This window comes from Ixodes scapularis, unplaced genomic scaffold, assembly GCF_016920785.2.
Source record: "Ixodes scapularis isolate PalLabHiFi unplaced genomic scaffold, ASM1692078v2 PGA_scaffold0__279_contigs__length_252992795, whole genome shotgun sequence".
NCBI lineage: Eukaryota > Metazoa > Arthropoda > Arachnida > Ixodida > Ixodidae > Ixodes > Ixodes scapularis.
The window spans coordinates 180,448,836-180,464,465 of NW_024609835.1; the positions used below are offsets into that span (position 1 = coordinate 180,448,836).

A 15,630-nucleotide genomic window follows, 5' to 3' on the forward strand; every position below is an offset into this window, starting at 1 on the left:
GCGTACACGATAAGGAGGCCAGAATGACCTTGCCTAGTCAGTCTCGCCTTAGCTCTTTCCCGAAATTCAAGGTCCAATATCCGAGATGACGAGCATAGTAGACAAAAAGCCGAGCGCCGTATTGCCGATTCATTCATTCACCGATTCTCTCTCGCGACAGCCAGCTGTTACGCCGACGGACCGCCGCTTGCTACATGCAGCCGCCACCGACGCTCGCAGCTGCTTCCTCGACGTCTGTTCGTTTTCTTTTTCGTTTCTGGCACAAGTATGCCCCAATTAAATAATTTTCTTTTCGTTTTCGCCTGCGTCAACGTCTGTCATTCGTGGCCCTATGAACTCAATTCATATTCTTATTACTCTTGATTACTTCGACTTACTTTTGACACAGTGAACTATAATTATGCATAATTGACATTGGGATGGCTCTTAATCAGTCGAGCTAATATTCAAAATTTTTTTTTTATTTTGACATCATTTGGCATTATGATTACTTTTTTATTACATCGGGTTGCTATTGATCCGTCCAACTTTTATTCGACCTAATTGATATTTCTGGGACTCTCTTGATTACTTCAAATCATTATACAACAAATTGATCTATTGTGAGCTCAGTTCACATTATTATTTATTACTTTGTTGATAACCTGGAGGTATTTTTGACCCACTGGACTTTAAATGGGACAATTCACATTGCAATGCCGCTTATGATTACTTCGAGATAATAGTCAATCATAATACATCAGTTGGTTGAACATTAGCTCAAAGTAACCTAAAGAGTTATCACGATGTCAATTAGGCCCAATTCAAATTCATAGGGTCAACAGTAACTCGAAGTAATAAAAAAGAGTAATAATGTGATTTGAGCTTGTAATATATCAATTGGTTTCGTAATAACTCGAAGTAATTAAGAGAATCACCAAAATGATTGTGCCGAATGAAAGTCTATTGGGTCAATAGTAACAAAAGTAGTCAAAAGAGTAACCATAACGTCAACTAACCTCATTATAAACCAATCGGTTGCACATTAGTACAAAGTAAGGAAAAGAGTCATCACAATGTCACGCAGGCCGCATTAAAGTTCCTGGGGTCTAAGGTAACCCGAAGTAATTAAAAGAGTAATATTATTGTGAATTCCACTCATAATATATCAATTGATGGTATAATTCGAAGTAAACGAAAGAGTCACTAAGATGTATATTGCGCCGCATTAAAGTCCGTTAGGTCAGTAGTAACTCAAAGTAATCAAAATAGTAATCATGTTGTCAACCAGGGTTACAATAAATAAATTGGTTGATGATTAGCTTAATGAAATCAAGTCATCAAAATGTCATCCAGGCCAAATTAAAGTCATTGGGTCAAAAGTAACCAGAAGCAATCAAGAAGTAATAATAAAGTGATTTAAGCTCATAATAGACAAATGGGTCGTATGATAACTCAAAGTAATCAGGAGAACCACCAAAATGTAAATTATGCTGAATTAAATTTCATTGGGTCGATAGAAACTCAAAGTAATCAAAAGAGTAATCATCATGTCTATTGGGCTCATAATATATCAATTTGTTAAATATTAGCTCAAAGTAATCAAAACCGGCATCACCAGGTTAATTAGGCCGAATTCAAGTCAACTGGGTCAAAAGTAACTGCAACTTATCAAGAGTAATATTAATGTGACCTGAGCTCGTAATAGATGAACTGATGGTATAGTAACATGAAGTAATCTAGAGAGTCCGAAAAATTTCAACTAGGCAAAGTAAAAGGTCTTGGGTGAATAGTAACTCAACGGAATCAAAAGAGTAGTCCTAATGTCAATTGAGCTCATAATAAATAATTTGGTAGAATATTAACTCAAAGTAATTAAAATAGCCATCACTATGTCAATTAGGCCAAATTAAAGTTTATTGGGTTAAAATTAAATCGAAGTAGTCAAAACAGTTATAATATTGTGAATTGAGCTAATAATGGATCAACCGGTTGCATAATAACTCGAAGTATTCAAGAGAGACACCATGTCAATTAGCTGACATAAAGTCTATTGAGTAAATAGGAACTCGAAGTAATCAAACTACTAATCATAGCATCAATTGAGCTCATAAAAAATCAATTGGTTGAAAATTAGCTCAAAGTATTCAAGTCATCAAGATGTCAGTTAGGCCGAATAAAACTCATTTGGGTCAATAGGAAGTTAAAGTAATAAAAAAGTGATTATAATGTTAACTGAGCTGAGAATACATCACTTGGTTGAATAAAAGCTCAAAGTGATAATTCGTGTGATGATTATGTCAATTAGTCCAATATAGAGCCATTAGGTATAATTAGTCAAAGTAATCAAGATGTCAATAATACTGATATAAACTCAGTTGTGTGACTAGAACATCGGGGAAAGATAAAAAAGTAACACTAGCTAATTTAAAGTGCATTGGGTGAATGTCACACGGATTAATCAAAGGAGTGATTTAAATCTTTGCTGAACTGATATGAAGTCGCTTTTGTCAAAAATGGTTAAAAGCAATCGACTGGATAACGAAAATTTTGCTTCTACAAATTTTTATGCCAAAATATCTGAATGACCTAGAAATAATCAGAATGTCAAACGAACTTCTGGGAAGTTTTATTTTTGTCAATTATTTCTCGAAGTTATCGAGAGTAATAAAAAGGTTTGTTGAACTTTTATCATGTAAATTGTGTTATTAATAGGTCGAAGTAATTAGAAGTGGAAGCAATTTTATGTTAGCGGTGTCAATAATAGCGGGAAGTACTAAGCAGAGTAATCACAAATTGCAAATATACTTACGCCAACTGAACTCACTCAGTAATAATTGGAAGTAATGAGAAAGAGTAAACAAAACGTCAATTCACCTAAGGTAAAGTCGAGTGCGCCACTAATAACTCGAGGCTACAAAAAGAGTAATCAACATGCCAATCACGCGACTAGTAACTCCAAGTGGTCGAATAGTGATAAAAATATCAGTAGTCCCCCCAAAAAATCGAATTGTGTAAACAAGTACTCTAATTTATCAAAAATGTAAGAAAAACACGACTACTTAAGACAAAAACGTGCATGTATATAATCTGGATTAAATTGGTTTGCCCCGGAATTAAATTCGGTACCTCTTGAATTAAATTGAATGGCGCTTGAATTAAATTGGATGACACTTGGATTAAATTGACCACCAATTGGATAAAAATTAGCGGGAAAACCTGTAGTTTTTAAAAGGTTAAAAAGCGCAACACAACAAGGACAAAAAGACACAAAGACGACAGGACGGGCGCTCTACTGCTACAGACGCATAGTGCATTTTGCCATGACAGCTATAACGGTGATTTTTGCATCACGAGGGAACTCCCCGCTCTCTCCCCCCTTCCTTTTTGTTCGGAAACTTAAATATTTATTGTTCGCGGTTTTATCAAAATCGCCTTTAGATCTGCAATCATTTGAGATACATAGCTGCGATCTATACTTGATCCGATTCAGCGAGAATCAGCTCGGTGCGCCGAACATTAATGTGGCCGCCGCGTCAGACAGAGAGTCATCACCTAAATGTGTTTCTTCCAGGTACCCCCAAATGGGTATGTAATGAGCGCTGCCACAAAAATTCCGTGCATTAGCCACGTTATGTCACACGACCGTTTTTTTTTTTTTTCTTAGGTCATGGCTGAGATTGTTGATCCAGTGTCCATCAGCAGATAAGAAAAAAAAAAAAAAAGACAAACTGTGAAAAGTCAGGCCAATAATCGATATGGTCCGAGATCGAGACGCGTGCAGGATTCATCCAAAGACCAAAGCCCCGTGTCTCGATGAGCAAATGGTGCCATTTAGCGGCAGAGTTCAGTTCCGTATCTTACGAACAAGCCTAACCCTATCGGGATCAAGATGTTCGTTCTCGCGTGACCAGCTTGCAAGGTAGTAAATTTTCCCGTTTACCTGCAGGGGAGGACAACGTTTGAGGAGAATTCCAGTCAGCCGAAATGTTGCGTCGGGGCTCAAGCCGTGCTCAAACTGCTAGAATGTTTGAAACCTGCATGCCATCTACTTCGATCGCTTCTTCACTAGCTCCCTATTACTGGACGAGCTCAAGGCCAGAGGGTTCTGTGCAACAGGCACTGTTATGCTCAAGCTCAACAGAGTATACCCCCACGAGTAAAACGTAAATTATCTTCTATCAAACAAATGTCTGAGGTGGGGCGAGGCAGTCACTTTGAGTTTATCAGAGAGGACGGCTCTTTCTCTCTCTCTCTGTTGTTAAGTGCTTAGATAGAGAGGGAGTGATCTTTATTTTATCGGTAGCTGAGCCTATTGAGCGAGCGCTGGTTAAAGTCAGATCAAGCTCAACTTATTTTCTCTCTACCAAAATTCGTCAGAATCTTCAATAAAAACATGGGCGGAGTCGATCTTTGCGACCGTCTACTGAGCCACGCAGGGCTCGGACCAACAAGTGTATCGTGAGGATCATCGTGAATGCGTGGTTCTAGTACCGCGAAGAGGGTGCTCAAACTTAGACTCCAAAGAAGGACATCTTCCAGTCTTTCGATTTCAAGCTTCAAATAGTCAAAAGGATCCTGGAGGGCAATGGTCACACCAGAGAAGATTACGATGGGGGTAGCTCTCACGGCAAAAAACACGCTACGACCGAGTTTCGTTTAAAAATGACGAGCATATGCCTGAGGTGGCTGACGTTGACCCCAAGGTCTATCCACGTTGCCGGAACCCAGGCTGCACCGCCCGTTGCAGAAATCGCTGCGCAGCGTGTAATGCATTTTCGTGTTTGCTTGCCCAGCGGAACTGCTTTGCAGCATTTCACAGGCGACAAAAACGTCCACACAAAGCTTCAACCTCAATAAGAGACTTGAGGACAGACAATCAGTTTAGTAAGGCACCAAGAGCGTTGTAGATTTGCGCGACAATAACATGTTTTTGTACAACACGAAGCTTAAGAGAAAAAGCTTGCTTGTATAAATTGAATACTGGAACCTAGTCTATACATAATACTGCACATGCAAAAACAGCTGATCTATAAATCTGATAGCTACGAAATAATTGTTTGCATCAGGCACGTAGCCAGGATTTCGTTTCGGGGGGGGGGGGGGGGGGGGGCGTGAAAAAAATGCTGTATGAGGGGTAGGCGGGAGAGGAGGTCCCAGCAAAATGGCAGATTTCGGGGGGGGGGGGGGGGGGGGCGGGCCCCATGCCCCCCCTCCCCTGGCTACGTGCCTGGTTTGCATGACTTTCGAATTTTAAATACCCACGAAATTCATACGAAGTTAAAATGTTTTCCTCCCTATTTTTTGTGTCTCATGAGGGTATCGTCGTGGCATCAGCATTCAAAAAGTTTTTTATTTTTATTTTTACCTCATATTTTTTAAGTACCTGATTAGTAGTCTTACATCATTTAAACCTGGCGGAGTGTTTTACCAAATATTTGGTTTTACCGATTAACATGGGGCTGCAGTACGCCGAAGCGACGTACACAAAATCGGCATGTCTACTTCGCGGGTGACCGCTTCGGCGCAGTGGATAGTACGCGGTGGAAAGCGCAGTCAACGGAGTTAATTAAAATGCCCGAACAGACCACAAACAATAGGAAAAATCTGGATACTACCGAGTACTGAATTGCGTTTGATACAAAGATAAAACCAAATAGCACATTATTTTAAGGGATAATCGAATGATCTGAAAATTTGAGCAAGCTTACCGTAACAATCCGGTGGTGTTGCGACGCCCGAAATATTAGTTTGCACAATGTTGGCACACATTTTTGACATTTCGGCGAAATGTATCAGAATGAATGTAGCAAGGTAAGCATTTGGGCGCAAATGGCGATAGTGCGCTTGGAATTACCAAACAGAGTCGACTGATTTCAGTTTCTTTGATTTATCTGCTGGTAGAAACCATGTTATAGTTAGGGTAAGGTGTACAATCTTCACTCCTACCCAGCTCAAAAGGTCAAGAGATCGAAGAGTTGGAAAAGGGGTAGATGGCTCAATAGGTTTTTGTATGCACAACTGCAGACTTGCCAAAGCTATCCTCACGGGAACGCTGCACGTACTTCCGGCCACCTTCGAATTTGGTTGCAAGGTTCAAGTCAAATCGCACTGCTTGACGGTTTGATTACGTTATGGGCACTTACGTCAAGGTACATACTATAGCGAGTTCCCGGGACATTCGCGCATAAAGCACGGCAATTCAAAGCTTGGCACGCGACTTACGAAGCACAGATGTCTAGGTGATTCGCAGCGACTGGCCGCCGCCATGTCTCTGCTCGAGCAGGCACGCGTGTGCGATTACCAGCTTGCCAAAGCTATGTTCACCCGCGCGTTGCACGCGCTTGCACGCATGGGGCACCACTTGTGGCGCCATGCTTGCAATTGTCTATAGTCAAGCGTAGTTAAGCCACTTTGTGGGTTGGCTTCGAAGTTTTAAGCGTTGTGTCAGATATACGATCTCTCAAGATACTTACAATCCGTGGAAAATTACAGACCGTTCACCATTCAAACTATCCAACATGTGAAGAAACGCGAAGCTACAGAACACTTACTCATTGGATGTCCTCTGAGAGAAAGATAATTCAACGGGTAGTTGTAAAAACAAATATTCAAGGTCACTCACTATTCAGAAGGTGCTCGACAGTTGCCCAGTTGACTGCCCTGTTGCAGCCAGGCACAAGGCTGGCTTGTCGGCGTTTGTAAGACAGCAGCAGCGACGCAATATTCGTTCTCCAACAGTCTCATCGCCCACCGAATTCTCCGTAGCTTTGATAGAGCTACACAAAACAGCTGTAGTTGCGTGGCGTATGATCTTTATTCACTCGAACACAAATATTGTACACGACAAGGTTTGTTGTTTTTTAATGGTTGATAATCACAAGAAGAAACACAGATCCGTACGTCGTAAAGCGGCGGCATACTTCCGAGCAAAATACGCAGCGGACGCACGCTTCAATTCGTAGATTACAATTAAGGCACGAGCTCCCGCTCCTAGTGATAGTCACACGATGACAAGACGCCGTTCGAAAACTGTTTTCTCTCTTCCCGCAGTCGCAGTGTTATTCAACCAAGTGTATGGGGAAGGTAACACAAAAGACGGGTCCTTCCGCTCCCGTTATGTTCAGCTTGGCAGTGGTGTCCAGCTGTGTGGAAGCGAAATAAGCGGTTAGTTCGACGAATTGCTGGAAACTACTTGCGCCAACTGCTAGAGTCACTGAAAGTGAAAAAAATGGAGCGCGTGGCTATGCTATGTCTATGCTCTTTTTTCACACACATACACACAAGCACACGTACAATTCATTCTCTTTTCTTTTTTGAGTTTGAGAACGAGCGTAAAAACGACTTTCTCGTATATTGATGTCTGCTTCAAGTGTATACAGTGATTGCTTTTGCTTCATAGAGTAATCGATAAAAAATATCTGAAAGTTGTGGTCGGTTTGCCTTGCTGCATACCCGACCCCGACGAATAACAGGCAGCCCACGGTTTCAATAACAAGAAACTACACTTAATTGGACAAGGACGAGACGATCAATACACTAACATCGTTACCGGCGGCGCTCGAATTCGGGCAATGACTCCCTGTGCACCGCCTCTGATCCGCCTTATCAAGGCGGCGTGCGCGTGGCCGGCTTGACACCGCCACCACGCGGGAAAGTTCGCCCGCTGCGTCATATAGTCGGGCAACTTGGCTGGGGAGCCGCCAGGGTGCCCACAAAGTCAGAGGAGCGAGACTGGGGTCACTTAGAAGTTGCGGAGTTTCCGCTCCGGAGTTGCAATGATTTAGGAATGATTCCGCCCTTCAGCGGCACTGCGGGATGGAATGAGAATGGAATAACGGAAGGACAGAGAGGAATGGAATGGGAATGAAATTAGGTGGCATTGTGCTGGGATTAGAGTAGGGATTAAATGGGCTCTGTTCTTATGTGAGCTGCGTCGATCTGGTCAAAGGGGCTTTTGAAACGACATGATTGCACCAGGTAACTGACGGCTTGATTGTCTGACCGGCCCTTCGAAGATGACAGTGGCTCCCTCAATGAAGGAACCAAAGCTGTATACGGTTATGCATTATGCAATGCAGTTGATATTCACACAATTTCTCGCACGCCCACCTCCTTATGGTCAATTCTCTCGGTGGATTTGGAGCGTTTTCAGAGCGCTTTTTTTTGTGTGTGTGTACCTACCTTCCTGGGCGTGCAAGCGAGCGCTGGCATCTATCGCACTAAAGGCACGAGCATAAAGTGCTTTCGGATCGCTTCAAATCCACCAAAGTAATTCCACATTAAAGAGCTCGCGGAGAGTCACGATCTGCAATCTACGGAGGAAACTCGGTGAACGAAGAGGCCCGGAATTAGTTTAGATGAAATAATTGAATAATGAGCCATGTGCTGCCGCAGTGAGTTATTTTGTCTGTTTTCTGAACATGACAGTTTTTCGATCGCGTCATTAACCGAAGTTTTCTTCAGATTGCAACGATGGCTTCCGCGATCTTTGCAAAAAAGGAAGGGGGCAGTTTAATGAGCGCAATATTTTAAACGGCAGCATTATATTGTTCGGGGAATGGGGAGATTACATTTTGTCAAGTAACCACCTTAAACACAATTTACACAATTTCGATTTTTTTTTTTTTGGTAATAACTATGACCATAAATAACAGCACGCTCGCGTTTTGGGGGTCCTTCCAGCGTGTGTTGTGATGTTTCCAGTTCGCGCAAACGCGGTTGGCGCTCAGGCGCAGACTTTGCACTGCCAAAGCCGTTACCAATCGATGGGGGAAGATGAGACACGTGACTAGCGTTTCTTTCCCTCACTCTTGTCTGCTCCTCTGAAACCATGCACAGCCTTGCAAAAAGAATGAAAAATCTGAATGACATAATAAGTAAACTTTTGCAAATATTACCCTCGAAACGTAAGTTATACTGCTTTTGTAAAGTGGTGAATTACAAGTGGAAATCACTGGACGCTGTAATTAAACTAGATGTGTTCATTTATTATTCAAGCATGTCAAGTATGCGCTGACTTGGTAAATGACTGATAAAGGTGTAATTGAAAATTATATTTAAAAAGAAGTATATACTGTAAACGACTTAATTTTTGCGAGGACCTAATGTTCGCGAATTTCGCGAGTCGCCTAAAAATCGCGAAAAATAGGTTCCGCGAACAATTCCGGTAAAACGTAATCACACTGAAATCTATATTGAAATCCCATCGCGTCGCGAAAATCAGAGCCCGCGAATTATTCCAAAACTTCAGCTCTGACCTAAATCGCAAAGTATTGAGCCCGCGAAAAATACGTTGTTCACACTATTCGGAAACGGAAGTGCAAGCGAATCCTTACTCTCACCGAAAATAAAATAGCTCCAAGCAGTTTGACAGCGTAGCGGGAACCTGAATGCTTTAGTCAACATCCTTATTGAAGTTTCTCTTTTCGAGTAAACTATTTGCCTGTCCTAGAGACAACGCTAGGTGTTGTCGGCAGTTTATAACGCAACGCTGACCGTACTAAGGAAACATCAAGAAAATAAGCACGTGGAGTGGTTACCTTGTGTTTTCAACACCTACAAAATGTTTGCTTACAGTGGGGAAGGACGGCTTGATTTCCAGGTTGTACTCAAAAACGTAGTCGGTGCCCTGCTCCAGGGGGCACTTGATGCCCTGGTTCCTGCAGGTGTTCCTCTTCACCGACGGAAGGACCAGCTCATTCTTGTTATCAATCACAGCACTGATCTTGGTCGACAGTTTGGCGGAGTTTTGGTCTGTTGAGAACAAGATTATTGACATACATATCTTGTCAACTTTTGCAAAAAAAAAAAAAAAAACCAGACGTTACGTTTTGTCGCAGTTTGGCATGCGTTCTATATATACAGGGTGTTTCACGAAAGGTGGACAGATTCGATATCGCGAAAACTCTTCGCGTCGCAACAAAAAAAGGCTTGTGTCGTTTTGGTCCTCTGCCAGGGGCCTATTTAGGAAAATTATTAAGGTCCGGGATATTTAGATTGTTAGCTATTTTTGCGTAATTAACTTTTTAGTATTGTGTTTAAGGGCATGGTTGCAATTAGAAAATTGCTCAGTCTCATTTAAAAACGCTAAACCAACAAATTTGTGCGGTTTTTCAGAAAGCCGTAAATTGCTTCGTGTGTTTTCTATCGTTCTGTGATTTGTTGATTTAGCGTTTTTTGATGATGCTGAGCAATTTTCTAACTGAAACCATGCCCTTAAACACATTAATAAAAGTTAATTACGAAAAAATAATTAACGATTAAATTATCCCGGACTTTAAACATTTTTCTAAATGGGCCCCTGAATTAGGACCAAAATGACACAAGCCTTTTATCGTTGCGACGCGCAGTTTTCGCAATATCGAATTTGTCCACCTTTCGTGAAACACGCTGTATATAGCCGTAATGACACACTGCCCCAAGCACCTCATTTCAATCGGCTTCCAAATACATGTACCGAGGAGTTCGTATCACGTCCGACTTCACATGGGGAAAACGCATCGATGACATAATTATACCATGCTATGCTAGGATATCCAAAGGGGAATCTTTCATCTGCCCTACCATCATTGAAAACTTGTAATACATATTAAACTCCAACATGACCTAAACTAGAGTATGCATCATCTATCTGGGGTTCTTATCAGAGCTCAGTATTTACGCCAGTGGACACCATAAAAAAACAGATCGATTCGTTTAATTTGTTTACTTATAATCAAACTGCTAGTGTTTTCATAATAAAAATCAATCCTTCTCCCCAAAATTTATTAATCCTCAAAAAAATCGCTTTATGTCTGCCGCGGTGTCAATCACCGTTATAAAGTTGGCATCCCTTATAAAAATTCCAATCAGTTTTATACTGTAAATCTCTCATACCAGTCACCTCCCTTTAGCGAAAACCCCTCCCAGCTTCTACTCGATCTTTCGACTGCTGATTATATTTTCAGGAAAGCGTTAGTTAACCCGTTAGCCCCCATTTTGCCATTAATTGTTTCTTAAATGTGCACTTATTTTCTAACCATAGTTTACCCACCCCTCCTTTGTAATGCTGAATGTCCTTAGGGTAGGTACATACATTAGACAGTTTTAGTGGACCGTACGCTAGCTTTGCGTACGCAAGGAGATTGCGGGTCGTGAGTGCGCATGCGCAGAACGCAATAGAAGGGCTAGTGTATTGCGTACGCACGCAACGCTGGGGATTTTGCGTTGCTGGCTAGAGGGCCTTGCGGGACGCTCTCGAGAGATCTCGGACCCAACGAGAGCGCCAGTTTCAAGATGGCGGTTGCCTCGACTGGCGCAGCAAGGGCGACGTGGTGTTTTCGGAGTTCTGTGTTACGTGAAATTGCGTGATGTTCAGCTCGGCGATTCTTTCTGGGACCTACAGCGGTCGAATCAGATCGCCCTGCAGCTGAAGGAGTGCACAGTTGAAATGTTCGCCGCTCGCAGTGTGCGTCGACGCTGCGATCTGCTCAACGCTAAGCCTATTCCCACAGTTCATCGCCGACGGACGAACGACTCTAAAAGAAATCGCCGAAGTTCTCGTTATGCACTGGACATCAGGGTCATGAATTTCATTCCACGATAGCATTGATAAAAGGTGCCGTTTCCACGGGACGACTGAGGAGGCTCTGTGATCGAATTTGGCTACGCACTCGTACTCGAAGCCTCTGTACCCCGCAGAAAAGCGCGCTTGACGAGGAAGCTGTGGCTTGGTTTAATCCGAAATAAAATGATTGGACACTTCTTCTTTTTCAATATTTCTTTCTAGGAGCATAGTTGCGCTATAAGCACGCGGAATTCTACGGCTCTAGCAAATTTAACCAAGGTCATGGGCGGTGTTTGCTCGAAAACGTAACGCACAACTAAATTCGGTCCGAGCAGGTCATTTTTAGCGTACGCTATACTATTGCGTATTGCGTACGTAAGATCCAGCAACGCTATACTAAAACTGTCTATTAACTGAAATGCATAAAAAAAAAAATTCCGCGTTTTTTTTTTTTTTTTCGTTTTTAATTAGTGATATGTCCCCGTGTGATGAAGTAGGTAATATGTGCGGGGTCGCAGACAGCGACCAAATCTGGTCGGCGGTGGACGATACCTCTTTCTGGAGCGAAATAAACAGGTAAGTATAAGAATCGACCTGAGTCATCTCCCTCGAGTCCTGATGTCATGTTTTTGCTTCCGAAGAAACGCTGGCGTACAAGCACCGGAAGATAGCGAGAGCCACGTGCGTCGCCACTAACCGATTTCCGACGGGCACATTCGATTTCAGAATAGCTTCACGGAGCTCATGCAGCTCCTCGGATGGCTAACTGGCAAAAGCATATTTAGGCGGGAGCGACCCTTCCCGCCTAAATATGCCCTTATAATTTCGGCCTAATAATTTCTATCTCACTTTAATATTTTATTTCATAAAAAAAAAAAAAAAAAAAAAAAAAAAAAAACGCAAAGAGAGTTTTGTTACCATCAGCGACGGCACCTTGTTTCGGAACGTTATAAGTTATAACTAATCGCCTTACTGACACCCACTCCCCTCTGTAATACCGCCAGCCTTGAGGGTATTTGAAATAAAAAATAAATGAATAAATAAATAAATAAATACACAATCGCCCCAGGGGAGGGGGTGGGGGGATCTACCTTGGGCGATTTTTTTTCTTGTCGAAATAAATACCTTGCATATAAAGAGATGGCGAATAAGGGCGAACAAATAGATATATGCAGTCAAAGTAAGATATTAGGATCCGGCATTTTTAGCATTTTTTTCTCTTGCCAATGTCTTGGCCCTTTCGATGAAATACCAAGGAGAAACGAGTTTGCCTGTTCAACAGAAAATACGCAGCGACGAAGGGTAGCACGTGACCATTCAAATGTTTCTGCAGTTGGAACTGTGGTGTACGCAATTCCAAATAAACCAAAAGGGGAAAAAATTGAAATTTTGATACATTTTGATTAGGTTGCCAAACGTCGAGGAATCTGACTGCCTTCCTAACAGAAGTTGGCTTTGTTTTGCAATTAAATGTTTTTTCCCTGCTTAAACTATGTTAAAAAAAACAAAAAAACAACAAAAACAACAACCGCCGATTGTAGTTTGATCGTGCGCCTGAAACGCTGCCCATGCGTCAAACAAAAGACCGTCTGCGAACACGGGTCACCGTAATATCCGTGGTTCGAATGCCGGGTGCCAGCTTTTTCTTTGAACGCATTTCCATGCGGCATTCGAAGCAGGGATCTCGCGGTGACTCGCGTTCGATTCTGTTTTCGTACTCTCTTTTGTATGATGCATAAGCAGTGTGACCCCGGCCGAAAGGGTCACTACATCCCCAGCATCCATGTATTTTTTATTGTCGCAAGTGAGCGAACAAGTTTACTATGAACTGCGCTAAATATTTTAGGATTGGGAACTGCGTATCTGCAAAGTACTGTGTGTGCCAATTTGATTCAAACAAATTAACTTATATATAAAAATGAAAGATGTTCAGAATGCTTTGTAATGCCGAATTAGAGCGCAACTCTTGAGGAGGAGGAGGAGGGGAGGGTACGGAGGGGAAGCTATGCTCTTCCTCCTCTTCTGCTCCCCTCCCATTTAGCGGGAAATTTTCGCGAAATTTCCCACTAAACTTAGCGGGGAAATTTTTTCGCTAAATTTAGTGGGGAATTTTTTCAGCTACAATTTCTTTTCCGCTAAATTTAGCGGGGAAAGTTTTTCGCTAAACTTAACTGGAAAATTTATCGGGAAGAGTTTTTCTCCAAATCTAGCGGAAAATGTTTTACACTAAATTTAGCGGGGAAATTGTTCCGGTAAATTTGACGGGGAATTATTTTCCGCCAGATTTAGCGGGACAATGTACACGTGACGTAGGCAGCGTCGCGCTGCGCAAGAATGTCTCTTCCGGTCAGTGAAACTCCTCGTTCGGCAGCAGAAATCGGTCCTGGACCTATACGGCTCGCCACCGCTTTTCCCGCCGAGCGTTTCGCCCCAGCGGCTAAAGCGTAGCGGATTCCTAGCGGATCCGCAAGTGTAAACGTACCATAAGAGCAGCGCTCTAAAAAAGCCGTGAAAGGTACGATAGAGTGGTCTGTTCAGGTGAGTTTTACGGACAGAGGAACATGGGTTACGAGGGGCTAATCGTCACGAGAAGACAACTAATGGGCTAGATTGGCAGTTAACTTAATTGGTGAAAATAAACATACGGTTTATATTACAAAATTTGGTACACTTCATGTAAAATATCTAAGTTAGTTAATTTTAGAAGGATTCGATGCAGGTGGTAAGTGCGCGGGTACGCTAAATTGCTCACTCCTGCGACAGGCACAACGCTGGCAGTCCGAAAACGCGTTTTTGGACAAGTCGTGTAAGCTATAAAGCAAGTCGAATGACTTATAAAACGTTTCCTCAAATACAATGTAAAGTTATATTCGAGAGACAGTCGGCTACCGACTTCACACAACGCTCCGCGCTTACGAGATCCGGGCCTCTGCAGACAAGGCTATCGCGTCGCGCACGCGCAGCAGCGGCGTCTCCGTAGCGGGGACCGTAGCGGACGGAGAAAAACGGTCTACGAAAACGTCCTGTTACCGCGTGAGTGCCCAAACTTTTCGGTAGAAATTGATACAAAATATGCCCTTACAGCTCGCGTGTGCGCCAACCGCAGCCGCTCTTTCAGCCTGCACTATCCATGCCGTATCTGACAAAAATCACTATTAGTTCGTGACAATATACCCCCCAAAAATCGTAACAATAACCAATTTCGTCCGTCGTTACCAGAGTCAGAACTTCGTTTCACCAAACGATGAGCCGCGGATGTGACGAGCCATGCAAACCAGTCCAATGCCGTATGCGTGATACGTGACCTCCAAAAGTAGTGCAGCGACAAGCGGGGCACGTAGCCTCGTGTTACTTTGGTTGGCTGGGATGGCTTCAAGCGTCCGCCGTGTCAAGTGCAAGATAAAACGGACTTCGGCAACCGCGGACGGTTAAATGCCATAGGGCTAAATGTTAAATTAAATAATTTAACACTTTTTAATTCGCCTGTGGATCATTCTTGTGTCCTTTAATTTCGACATTTTTGTTTCTGGCGTTTGAAGCTCGCGGATTAAATCAAACTGCCATTCATCTTGAAAACGCAGTGACCACGTTCGCTTCAGTAAAAGAACTGCTGGTACTGCTGCATGGTAAACAGTAGCAGCCGCGACGAAGGTAACACAGAGAAGGGTACAGACAACAACAACGTTCGCTTACTTGCTTTGAAGGAGACCTTTATCTTAACAGTCTCTCCTTTTTTTACGGTGCAGGGTTCGGCAGGGCATGGCTGCAGCTCGACTTGTTCAGTGTCTCCTCCTGCAACAGCCGAAAGAACGCGAATAAACGCAACGAGAGACTTACGTTCGAAACAGCTCATAAGTAGTGGCCTGAGTTTTACGTGTATATTTTGGGTGGGAGTTTGGAGGTTTCAGAAAAGCTTTTTATTTAGGATCTTCAGAGTATTCCAGACTTTCAGTTCGTTGACATGCGACTCTAACTTTTTATTCGGAAGTATATTTTGAGTTTTCAAGCTCACGCACCACTTTTGAAGCTCTCAAACTCTGTCGTTATTAAGCTGTCTAGACATACTGACTGGTAAACAAATATAAATACCAATAAAACGATAC

General features: G+C 42.7%; 1 protein-coding gene across 1 annotated transcript; it reads right to left on the reverse strand.

Moving 5' to 3' along the window:
* Positions 1-6,777: 6,777 nt before the first annotated feature.
* On the reverse strand, positions 6,778-15,380 carry LOC120843216 (mite group 2 allergen Gly d 2.01-like). The gene is made up of 4 exons (XM_042293582.1): positions 15,365-15,380; positions 15,221-15,319; positions 9,557-9,735; positions 6,778-7,124 (listed from the first exon to the last, which is right to left on the reverse strand). The coding sequence occupies exons 1-4, from the start codon at positions 15,378-15,380 to the stop codon at positions 7,041-7,043; spliced, it is 378 nt and encodes a 125-aa protein (XP_042149516.1). The 3' UTR covers positions 6,778-7,040.
* Between the last annotated feature and the right edge of the window lie 250 nt (positions 15,381-15,630).